Raw genomic sequence first — 12,654 nt, forward strand, 5'->3', positions numbered from 1 at the left:
ATACCTTGTCACTTTGTGAAACGTTTTCTTACATATTTTTCATGAAAAGCCATCACAAAATATATTTTGTAAACACTGTGATTTTTTTGCATGTATTATCATCTAATCCTTTAGGAGGTGACTATAATGGGTGGAGGTCTTAAACATGTTGCCTGTGCAGAGGATGAGGAATTTATTCAGGCTCTGGATAAAATGATGCTGGAGAATCTTCAGGTACTTTACACTGCTGACTTCACTTTAAGTTTCTAATTTAAAATGTTAAATGTTTCCATTTTAGATAAGATGTTCCCTTTTGAGCCTTTCTTTGTCTTTGGTTTACGTAGCAGCGGAGTGGAGAATCAGTCAAAGTGCATCAGCTGGATGTAGCTATTCCCCTGCAGCTGAAGAGCCAGCTGAAGAAGGGCCCACCTCCAGTAGTAGGTGGGGAAGGAGATACCGAGATGGTTGATACAATGCAGTTTGTCATGTTAACCAGGAAGGGGAACAAGCAGCAGGTACGCAGTCCCTACATGTCCCCTGAATTACAAGGAACTTCCTGTTGGCTTTACCTTAGGGTATAAATACGTCTTTATCATCTCTGGAGTTACAGACACTGTTGATCTAATTTGGGGGGGGGGGAATCAAGTTGTGTCTTTAGTGTTCATGAATATACGTATTTGCCTATTTACACAGACAAAATGCACTGTGGGCTATTGCCATTTGCTGTAACCCACAGTGTTTTGTGTCTATGGCAACATGGTTGTGCAGAGAAGCTGGAGCCAGCAGAAGCTGGTTTGAAAACTTAGAAATGTGGTTCAGCCTCCACATTGTAAAAATAACTGAAAAATCTTCATATAGTCAACCATGAAACGCATAGAAGAGGAAGGATAGAAGCCAAAATAAGTGGCTCTTGACCTTCAAAGTTACATGAATTATAGACACTGCCCCAGGTAATATTGTGCTTAGTATATGTTTCTTTCCAGGTATTCTTAATAAAGAAACTCTAACAGTAATATTTATAATTATGAAAATTTATAATTATTTAATAACATTTCCTCCACATAAAAATATACTTAACACTTTTTAATTGTGTAAACAATGTGTAATGTAGGTACTAAAAACAATGTCTCTGCCTAGGCTGGAGAACTGGACCCAATTTTTGACATAGTGTTTATTGGTGTATTGTGGAGTTTTTTCAGGAATGAACCCCTACAAACTAATAGGTCCAACTTTATTAGTGAAATCTGCAACTTGAGCATTGCAGAAAAAAAGTTAACAATTGATTTAAATGGTACAACGTCGAGAGAGGGACTTTTACCCTTAAGAACAATAAGAACCCCATAAGAACAATGTAAACTTCTCCCATACTTACAGCATTTTTTTCAATAATTTACATTTTGATTAAGCTGATAGTTTTGTTCAGTAGGACTAGCATTTTCGCTAGAGGTATCTATTCAGGAATCTCACTAGAACAAGTGTCATTTTCAAAAGATTACTCTTGTTTCATTATCTTACATGTGATTTGCATTCTGATGTACATTATTGTTTTTAATTGATCTTAATGTTAATGTATCCAAATCCAAAACATTAAAATTGTTTTTTCTTTGTGAACATCGTTAATTATCGATACATAAAATGAAAAACCTATAAATCCTCTATGTTTTACAGTTCTGCTTTTTAATTGGGAGTATGAATAGGTGTGATTTCTCTAATTATACTGTCAAAGATGTGTTAAGAAGAGCTTCGCAATCACCAATAACTTCACTTGCATTTGTTTGTTAGTAAAGTTAGTACACTCCAACTAGTTCACTAGTGTTAGGCGTGCATGGTGGTGTTGTGTTAAAGCTTTAATGGATTACTTTTTGAACTCAAAAAGGCAGGCAGTGAGGTATTTCCTGCACACTCCCATGTTTGATACTTATCTTTAAACTACCTCAGTTTGTGCTGTTCTCTTGAGCTAAGAACATCCATTGAGCTGGCAGTATTATGTTGTGTTCTGAAGGTTTTGTACATGTAGTTTGTTTTCATCTGTCACTTGTGATTGAAACTACTCTGAGAAGGCTGTGCTTTTACAAAATGTCTTTGTCAGTTTTTTACTAAACGTACATAAGTGTAAAACCAAAAAGGTTAGGTTAATTAAAGGCAGAATTTGAAACTTAGATGTTTCTATGTGGCTTAAAATCATTAGGGCATAACTAATTTTGTAAATAATGCAGGTGTAATTAAAAGTAAGATTAAAATGGAATCACTGGCACTTTTTGGGGTAGTCTTGCTTGCTACAAATTAAGTTTTAACAAGACTGTTCTTTATATTCCTTAATGTTTTAAGACAGTATAAGGTCTGTGAATGCAACTTGTAAAAATGTTGACTTTCAGCACAGACATCTTGATTTTTGCCACAGCATATTGGATTGCAAAAATATTCCAGTGGAATTTGTGGTTAAGAGGCTGAAACCATTCCTTGTTTTGAAAGGTGTTTTTCATCGTGTTAAAAGGGGAGTGGGTGTTCCCGACGTGAAAACTAGCGATTCTAGGAACTGATTTCATTGAGCTAGGGCTGAAAATGTTTTCCAAGCTTTATTTAATCCAGGAGCTAAAACAAAGCTATAGATCTTTTATGGTTTCTCATTTTGAGTAACATGCAAAGTGTTCATGCAACATTTAAAGCTAAGAGGCTTCTGCTGTCAAAACAGCAATTAGATTCATTTTAACCTCTTTTTTGCTGTAGAACAACTCCTCTCTTCTAGAGCCATAGACTCTTTAATGGTCTGTGACAGTGAAAAAAATATATTTTGCCACTGGTAATGCTACAAATTATTTTTTGAACATTTGGGTGGAATAATTTGATTTTATCAAATAGAGTTCTCTCATGGGGAAAAACAAATCAGTTTATTCTAGAAATAGCCAAGCTCTTTCATCTAGTATTTTTTTTTCATTTACAGTTCAAGATCCTTAATGTCCCGCTTTCATCACATCTTGCTGCCAACCACTTCAACCAGCAGCAGGCAGAGCAAGAGGAGAGGATGCGTATGAAGAAGCTGACCCTGGACATCAACGAGCGCCAAGAGCAGGAGGACTATCAGGGTAAAGCTCCTTACCCCTTGTGAGATAGTGAGAGAGCCACCACCTTGGCTCAGAATGTAGGCTCAGTGCTGTAGCCTTGAGCTACTATAGCCACCTGTTAATTAAAAAAGAGAGAGAATGAGGCACAGCTAGTCTGAATGAGTAATTAGCACTTTGACATTGCTATTGAGGGATAGGCTCAGTGTGGAATTAGCCACTCCTCTGGGCTGTTTATGAGGTAAATAAGTCCAGCTAAGAGGAAAAAGGTTTCAGTAGGTGAGTGAAACCTCCCAAGGGGAGTTCTCATTAATAACAGATTGGGCTGGCTCACAAGCCTGTGGGACTCCAAAGCTAGGGATGCTTGAGCTTAGTCTGTACTAAGGGTGTCACAGGTTTTGGACCGGTGGTAGTTTGTTTGCTAGACTCAATGGGGTTGAAGTGCACTGCAGAGGAACTGGGTTGACCAGCTGAACCAGAGCTGACAGGAGGCATAAGTACCTGGTGGGGCCAGACATCACTTGGCAGCTGAGAGAGACGAGAGAGGAGTCTAAATATTGCAGGCTGAGTCCTATGATTAAGTGGAATTAGGGTGGTGGGCATGGCAGCAGACATCACACTACCAGTCATCTTAAAAAAGACAAGCTGATTGCAGTTGGCCAATACACAGTGTTTCTAATGGATGTAATCAATATCCGGTTGGGAAAAGTTAGTTACACACAGTGACAATACAAAACTGTTTTGAGAATGTAAAAAATTCTTTAGCTAATTTGCCAGTACTAGAAACAGAGCTTCTTATAAAAATTGTGACCATTTACAGATTTGGCTTATGGTGGTAAAATAAATAGCTGGCTTCAGTTTGGAAAGGAGCTGTACTTGAAGCCGTACATTTTTCTTTTCTAATAGCTGTTAAGTATCTGATGAATGTAATATAATACGTTTGGGCACTGGTGTCTTTATTAGACTGGACCGATTCTTGGTCAGAACAAGAACCAAAGAGCATTTAAAATGTTATTTTTTGCTGCTAAGCAGGTAAAAATACATACATTCAACTTTGGTGTTGATGAATATTAGTTTTAAGAATTTCTATCCTTTTAGTTTCCTTTTGTTGTTTAGTCTTCTTGTAAGCTCTTGTAATCAGACCCTAGTCTAACCATTAGAGTGAAATTCACACACCTCTGGTTTCTCTTCTGATAGTTTAAGGTGAATTCCACTAAAATAATTTCATCATACAGGACTCTCCTAAGCTGCCTATTGTTTTTGCTCTGTTTTCTTATTGCTCTTACATTAATTTATCCATTATCAGCACTTATTTCTGATAAGTAATAGCTGGTATATACTGATAAGGTTCTTAGCAGCCCAGAGCCAATCCCAGAAGTATAGGCCCTGAAACAAAACCACACACTACACAAAATGGCAGTCTCTTGCAGGGCACACATGTATGTGCACTCACTCAAACATGAGAACATGGATAATTTAGACATGGCAGTTAACCTTGTCTGTATGACTATATGAAGTTAGAAACAAAGTTCATGATGAGCACCCCCCCCCACCAAAGACCGTGTGCCACACAGCAGAAGCCTTTGTCAGACCTTTAACCCAAACCCCAAGAGCTGTCAAACAGCAGCGCTACCTTCCACTCTAGTATGCCCCTACATACAAATAGAACTTTATGAAAACATTGCCTATATTGCTTTGTCAAAAGAGATTGAAACATGCTTAATCATAGTTGCTTGTGTGTTTTATTCTGGAGTCTCCAATTGCACATCTTGAATAATTAGGTTCAGATGTGTTATATAGCTAAGTTGCCTTACAAAGTCAATTCCTGAGACAGCATGCTGTCTGGAGATTGAGATGTCTTAGACGTGTGCCATGTAAATCATCAGTAAAACAATTCAACTTTTCTTCAGAATTCATTGATTTAGACTCTTTTTCATTTTCTCGTTTTTCATGGGCTGAGAGACTACAGAGCACACACAAAAAAGTGTACTTTTTATTTAAACCTGAATGAACATGTTCCAGCCAAAACAACATTTCAGTGTATGCTCGAAACAGTGGCATTTATTTTGTTAGCCATTCTGAGCCTTCCATCACTTAAAATGAAATAGCTGTTAGATATAAAGATGGAGTCTTAGGTCACTGAGCTGTGTGTTTGATTGTTGTGCAGAGATGCTGCAGTCCCTGGCTCAGCGCCCAGCCCCTGCCAACACGAACCGAGAAAGACGGCCACGCTACCAGCACCCTAAAGGAGCACCCAATGCTGATCTCATCTTTAAGACAGGAGGGAGGTAAGAAACGTGCCTTTATCACAAAATACTGTTGTATAAGTTACTAATACTCTTTTGTCTGGACTATGAAAAGATTAATAGTAATTACAGATGTGGGAAAATATTTTTAATCCATCCCTTGTAAAACATTCAGTCAGAGTGATTAGAAGCAGTCAGGAGCAGCTTATATAAAATAACATTTTCTGTGTACTTTTTTTATCCATGCTGTTTTATTGGGTTGTGTGTTGTTTTTGAAATAGTTATGTTGGTTTTTTTTTTCCTCATTTAAGCGTTACAGATCAAACTATATATTAAGTGTAAATGTTTTGAGGACAGTATGTATGTTTGAATTGTTAACAAATGTTTGAGAAAAGATTGAAGGCAAAATGCAAACATCCTACAACACAAGTGTTCTTTAAGTGGTCTGTGTTCAAAAGGTCTCATATTTTTTCTGAGATTAATTGGCAATTCCAAAAGTTAAAAAAAACGTTTTCTCTAATTAGGTAACAGATTTTTTCTAATCATTTTTACTGAGTCATATGTTTGAGAATGAACTGAGAAACTAAGTTTTTTCGCAATCCCAGATGGTAAAATGCTTAAGGTAAGTGATCAAATACATTTTATCAGGTATAAATGTAAAATATTAACAAAAAATCCTTTTTAGTCATTCTAAGCTTTTTCTTCTTTGTGTCAACAAGGGGCCTATAACTGTTACATGTTATTTGGGGAGCAGTTTTGGTCTTTGGCCTTCAATAAGATGCATGGTGTGTTTTTAGTGTTTGAAACTATCACAGATGGGTTTCCTGAACTGTTTTGTACAGTTTATAAAAATACAGAAAGTTATGGAAAATAATACAATTTAGCTCAAGCTTTATTATCCCCTGGGTGAAATCTGTTTTACAGTAGTCTAGCACAACAAGGACAGACAAATATTACCAACAGAGAAGGAGGTAAAATGGTGTTACAGAAGATGCTTAGTTTGAAAGTTTGAAAGTACAGCTGGAGCAGTACTGTCAGACCTGGGTACTGACAGTCAATCTGGACGAGATCAGACTCATGTTTTTCCAGAAGAGTGCCAGATCTCTGTGAAATAGATACTACTTCACACTGAACGACACTGCATTGAAACACAAACACACAACCAGCTATGTTTACCTTAGATTGACAATCAGTTTTAGAAAGCACTGACGATCAGTTTATCTGGGAGTTTTGATCTGGCAGTGACATTGCTGAAGGAGAGGCCATGAAGGGCTTTCTATGTCATTAAAAGGAGGCTAGAACATTAAACAGCCCCCCATAAACATCTGGCTACAAATTATTTGAAAGTGTAATCCAACCAATTGCTCTATATGGCAGTGAAGTGTGGGCTCCAATCACAGACCAAGATTACAAGAAATTGGACATCTCATTGAAGCACTGCACAAAGTTCTATAAAAACATTTGTGCAGAGAAAACTATCTAACAATTCATGCTGAGCCAACTAAGCCTAATACCCATTGCTAAAGAATACACAAAAGACCAATAAAATATTGGTAACAGCTGAAAAAGTGACCAGACTTCCTACCACTGCAAGCCTCTGCTGAGCCAAGAACTGAGCCCAGAGAAGACCCCATTCAGCCAGCTGGTCCTGAAGTTCACTAACACCAACCAACCTCAGGATAGCATAGCTAAAACAACACAAATCAACATCAAGCAAATCACAGCACAAGTCACGACACTCCTCCTCACTGGGACACAGCCAGCTAGTGTGTATTTTTATGGTCCTGTACCATTGAAGTTTTTGTTGTTAGCGTATGTGTATTTGACCAGCATAAGAGACAACAAAGAGAAACAGACGCTGACAATGTATATGCTGAGATACCATAGCCTGGCCATAGAAGCTGGGTGACACAGCCAGACCTGGCTGCCCAGAGAGTAAAGGCTGTGTTCCCATTGGCAGCAGAGCGTAGCAGAGACATAGATGCACTTTCTGCTGCACCGTGAGAAGTACTCTAGGCAGACGTTCTTCCCTAATGAGCAAATTCTATCCCAGAATTCCTACACCTGCCAGAATCAGAACAATTTCCAATCCTACTAGAGGTGGGGGGAGGAAACTCAAAAGAGCTGATAGTCCAGTATGTGAACTCTTGTTACAGCCTGAGGAACAGTGAGTCTGTCTCTCATTAATCTTTTATGTGATGCATGTAACTGTCCAAAAATATCTTTGTACTGTAAATATTGTTAATTGTATGTGCTTGGCAATACTAATTCATTGGTCATGACAAGAAAGCTTGTTGAATTTGATATTGCAATGGGCAAAAAAGATTTTTTTAGTCTGTTACTTTTACACTCAGAGGAGGGTAAATTCACAATGGAGAGGGTGAGAAACTCTCTAATGCTCATGGCCTTCTTTATAACTTTCCATGGAGGATATTTAAGTTGATTTGATTTGCCCTAATTATTTTGCTACTTATTTTCACATTTCTGCTGAGTCATGTGGCTTAGAATTAACGGTGAGAAACTTAGTTCTCACAATCCCAGAGGGAAAGATTCTTATTGTAACCATGCAAGGAACTTTGTTCTGCTGCAATAAATTAATTAAAATTAATTCTTTGCCTGTCATATTTACAGTTCAGTGCCATTTACTTTTTATATTTCAATTTTATTTGAACTTTTGGCAACTATACTGGTATTTACAGACATGAAGTAGTCTTTTAAAAATGCTTGTATATCTGATTTCAATGCATAATTGTGTTCTTATGAGATAGCTGGTTTAATACTATTAGGCTGTATTCTAGAGAATAGTAAATTCCTGTCAACTTATCAGTGACACTCTGAGACACTGTCAGGGGATTTGCTAACCGTTTTTGTTAAATGCCTGCACATTTTAAATGAGAAAAGCATCCATTGAATCCTCTGTATACATAAGAGGTGTGTATACTGAAGCACATTTTCTTGGTTTTTTGTAGTTCTGAAGAAACAAAGTGACTCAGGAATAAGAAAGCCTGTAAATTCTATGGCAGTGCTTTATTTATACATAATACTATCAACTATGTTACTGTGAAATTATTTAATTTTCCTGGTAGAGGTCCTATTCTTTGCTTTAACCTTTTCAAATATAAGTGTAGAAAGAAAATGTTCCTATCTTACTCTAAATGAAACTTTCATTTTCCCAATTACTCTCACTTTGTTTTCAGGAGACGTTGATAAAGGCAGGGGAAAGGCGGTTCGATTTGCCCACCCCGTCTCCAATACTGTGGGTAAAGGAGTCCTCAGTCACTTGAACAGGAAGAGCAGAGACATCGAGATCAGCACAGGGCAAACTCTTGTCCCAAACGGAGAACGTGGGCAGACATGCATGCCAGAACACCAGCAGCATAAAGTGGCATCCAAAATGTTTTGATGCGCCCAAAGCAACAGCACTATTGGGTGGTAGTCTTCATCACGCGATTGAGCGCATTTGGGAGATGGCCACATCGTACCTGAGTGGCTGCAAAGGAGATTAAAGAGACACAGTTTCAAGAGGGGTAACTCCTGGAGTCAAAAAAAAATATTTAGACTTAACTCTGGTCTGTTGCTTTTTCCTAAATATTTTTAAATCACAATCTTGAGCTTGATGTTCCTTAAAAAAAAAGATGAAGCACGTGGGGCACAGGACGTGGTAGAGAGGTAATCAGCATCTGATGGACTGAATTAATTTGTTGAACACATGGACAAGAAAGCAAAATGGTGTGTTTGGGGATAGGGTTTTGCTTAGGAAAAGAAAAAAATGTGAAAAGAAATTAACACGGCTAGAGCTTCAGATTGCAAACGTGGAACAAAAATCCTTGATGAATTTGCAAAATAGCTTCTCCTATCTGCCACTGGACTTGTGCTTCAAATGAGCAGTGCAATAGTGTGATGGCTGTTTTATGAAAGAGAGCTTAAAATTTGCATGGTCAATGTGGAGAGCTTTTACTGACCAGCCTTTTGTCAGGAGAACTGAAAAGAAATTATTTTTTCATTTTTTTTATTACTGAAAGTTCTACTGTTTTTTTTTTCCAAGTTGTGAAATGTTTGCCATTGCATTAGTTGATTAGTATGGATATGATTTGCTGTGCTATAGTCCATTTAAAATAAAGAATTGCAAATTCAGTAAATGATACGTCTTCAAACCTCTAAAATCTCAGTTTTTTTCTTGTTTTACAGTCTGCTTAACTGTCTTATTCAAGAACTGCATGACCATTTTCACCAGCTGTAAAGACACATCTTGTTGATACTGCAGTAAACAACGATATGAACTCTTTTTGTCTTCTTAATACATAATAAAATGTGCTTTTAACTAAATAGTATTGTCAGCATATTTCAGAATTATTTATTTTTGAGTAATTTTGTTTTCTGTTTTTTCAAAATAAGAATTTCTTGTAGTTCAATCACTTGGATTTAGTTCTGTGTTGAGTATAATCCCATCTGTTTCTTGAGGAGGTATATTTTTCTTTCCTGGGTGTGTCTGCTTTGCTACATATAATTATAGACCCAAAAGAGTCCATTTCCTTTCTTCCTGCCACCCTTGTTCTTGAATGCACTGTTAGGAGTTCCAGAGAAAAAGACTCGTCTAATGCTAATATACACAGGGTATAAAAAAATTAAATTGAATTTTTAAATGCTCCCTTTGCTCCAGCAAATTTTAAGTAGAAGTTAAACAGAACTTTTCTGTTAAAATGACATTTATTAAAGGAAATTGCAAAATAAGTGTTATGCACAGTGAATTGAATAGGCATGTGTGTATAGAATCATTCATTTTTGGGGAGTAGTCGGTATTTAATATCTAAACCTTTCTTCACATTCCTGGAAAGGAAGAAAACACTTAAATGTTAATGGATATGGGATATCATTTTTTATTTAAAACCTGTTTACATACTTAAGAGTTTTTAGTTACTGTATGTTGTTTGCAGACTAAAAACCATCTAAAATGCAATACACTGTGTGACTGGAAGCTGGCGTTACCCGCATGAAAAGATGCATTTAGTTAGCAGATGAATGGGAGAAGAGGCATTCATAAAAATATTTGTGAGGTTGCCCAACCTTTTCCTGTCTGTCCACTTGTGCGTGATGCCTAAATGTGATGACTTAAATGGAGTATTTTGTGAGTAAATGTGTCAGTATTGCATAATAATTTAAAAAAATTCAAAAAGGCAAGTTCCTTTTTCACATCAAACGTTATTTCTGTAAAGTCTGTTTTATAACTTGACCTTTTCCATCATCACCTTCCTTCAGTCTGTTGTATTCAGAATTAATATATTTTTACTGGAGATCATAACCTTTCTTTAAAAAGCAAGACAAGCTTCTCTAAGTGAATACAAGTCCCCAGAGAACCGGAATATCTCAGTTGAAATACTGCATTTGTGTTAAGGTAATATCTCCTTTTCCTGCCTATGAAATTGGGAAATTTTAAAGTAAAAGTGTAGCTTTCATAATGGTTTTAGGAATGTTGAAGAAAGTCTTGTTCTAGTTAATTCAAAAGTCTTTTGTAGGCACTCTAAATGAAGGTAAAAGTTCTTAACTGTTTGTATTGTCATAATTTTCTTAAACCTATGAAGCTACCTTTTGGTCAAATAAAGAAACATCTTGTATTTTCTTGCTTGTTGAGTACCTGTGGTTGACTGTCAGTTTGCTCAGAAATAGACTGCAATGGCTGATGGTAAATGTGCAAAACAGTCAAATTCAGTGTCAAAGAAAATATAGGCACTACATCACTTGTGTAACCATTTCACACAGCTGGGACACTTAGTGCAACATACATAATAAATGATAACATATTATATAAGTAATGCTTCACATAGTGCTGCTCCTCCATCAAATCAAGGGCCACTCAAAATAAATTTTAATATAAAGTGATTTCAGTGTAAATTAGATAGTAAGGTTTCTTTTCAGCTGTCAGATACACAGTTAATGTACAATTATTTTTTTTTTAAAGTTGAATTCTTGCAAAAATATTACGAACACATTTAATATATTGTGATACCTTATAGTAGTAATTTTGCTTTATATATTTGTGAAGTTCAAGAATGCACAATGCAAGAGTCCTGTAAATACTGAACAAAAAGAGCAGGGTTGAAAATGTGTTTTACCATCAACTTATCACAGCATGCCAACTATAAATATTACTGTTTAATATCAAACACGTCCCTTATAGCTGCACATTTATCTGTAATGGTATTGCCAATGTAATTTTCACTGACTGTAAATTGGAGAACTCTTAAAGCACACAAATTAATTACAAATCACTTTGAGAATCATAAAAACATGGAAATTATAAAAGAGGCTGCTGGTAGCCCATTGAACTGAGGATTTCATTCAGCCACCTCTGGAATGAAGCCAGCATATCATTATCAGCTCCAACACCAAAGTAGGATAGCTTGTTCTGTATGCCAACAGTCTTTTGTGTTCTATTTTAAATACACTTCCCTGTAGTTTCAACTTTGTCCTTTGGCTTCACATTCATGTTTGATTCTTATGTCATCTACAAAGTTGATTTTCTCAGTGCCTTTAGAACTTCTGGGCACCCTTCTCTGCTGAATGCTAAAAACTGTGTTTTATTTAGCCAAAAAAGTAAAAGAGAAGAGCAGAAACGACGTTTCAGCGGTGGAGCCTTCTTCGGGTGTCACACCTGACTATATGTTCTAACATTGGCCTTTTTTATTGCTTCCTTACATTGTCCCAAAGGTACTGTGTTTCTGATTGTCCTCCCACACAATGCTAGTGCAACCAAGGGGATAAGAAATTATATTCAGTACTAATATTCTTAAAAATTGGGGTGTATCTAAAATCTTTAGGTGTTTCTTGAATATTCTAAAATAGAGGAGCTGGGTGGCACTGCCTGTGTTTCAGTGTGTGTGTATATTTTCAGGTGAATGTTTTCTATAGTGATATAAATATTGTTAAAATGAAAGCCATGGAAGCTGATCTGACTGACACAACTGTTGAAGGTAGCATGAGTCAGCAGATATGATTGTGGTTGTATTGATTTAGTAATAGGTAAATGGGGATATCTGCGATCTGCTCTATTTAACAAGTTTGTAAATGTTCTGTGAAGCTTGATGCCTGTTTCACCAGAAATTTGAAATTTAAAACTGTGATTTTCCTGGTTTGCCAAAACAAGTCATTAAAGTGCCACAAAAACCCAAAATTGTCTAAACAAAAGTAAAAAGGAAGTTTTTAAAAATAATTTAACAGGAATAATAAGGTTATAGAGGCCTGTATATTATTAGCAGAAATTACTTATACTGAGGTTCCCTTTACTTTTACCTCTCTAATTCCTCTTACTTTTCAGTTTTATATTTAATCACAATATTAAGACTTGTGATGGTGGGTTTTTCTGTCTTTTACAG

The 12,654-nt window shown here is 36.4% G+C and overlaps 1 protein-coding gene across 3 annotated transcripts in view; it reads left to right on the forward strand.

The window, feature by feature from the left end:
• Positions 1 to 10,896, forward strand: part of upf2 (UPF2 regulator of nonsense mediated mRNA decay) — a 34,491-nt gene extending 23,595 nt beyond the window's left edge. For 2 of the 3 annotated variants that reach the window (XM_015352308.2, XM_015352309.2), the window contains 5 exons: positions 115 to 213; positions 324 to 494; positions 2,921 to 3,062; positions 5,206 to 5,326; positions 8,482 to 10,896. In XM_015352308.2, coding sequence (XP_015207794.1) covers positions 115 to 213; positions 324 to 494; positions 2,921 to 3,062; positions 5,206 to 5,326; positions 8,482 to 8,491 — 543 coding nt within the window. In that variant the 3' untranslated portion in view covers positions 8,492 to 10,896. Of the gene's footprint in view, positions 1 to 114; positions 214 to 323; positions 495 to 2,920; positions 3,063 to 5,205; positions 5,331 to 8,481 lie in introns of those variants that run through there. The other variant, XM_015352310.2, reaches the window with a different exon arrangement.
• The last annotated feature ends 1,758 nt before the right edge of the window (positions 10,897 to 12,654 follow it).

The sequence above is a fragment of the Lepisosteus oculatus genome, chromosome 7 (assembly GCF_040954835.1).
Source record: "Lepisosteus oculatus isolate fLepOcu1 chromosome 7, fLepOcu1.hap2, whole genome shotgun sequence".
Classification (NCBI taxonomy): Eukaryota; Metazoa; Chordata; class Actinopteri; order Semionotiformes; family Lepisosteidae; genus Lepisosteus; species Lepisosteus oculatus.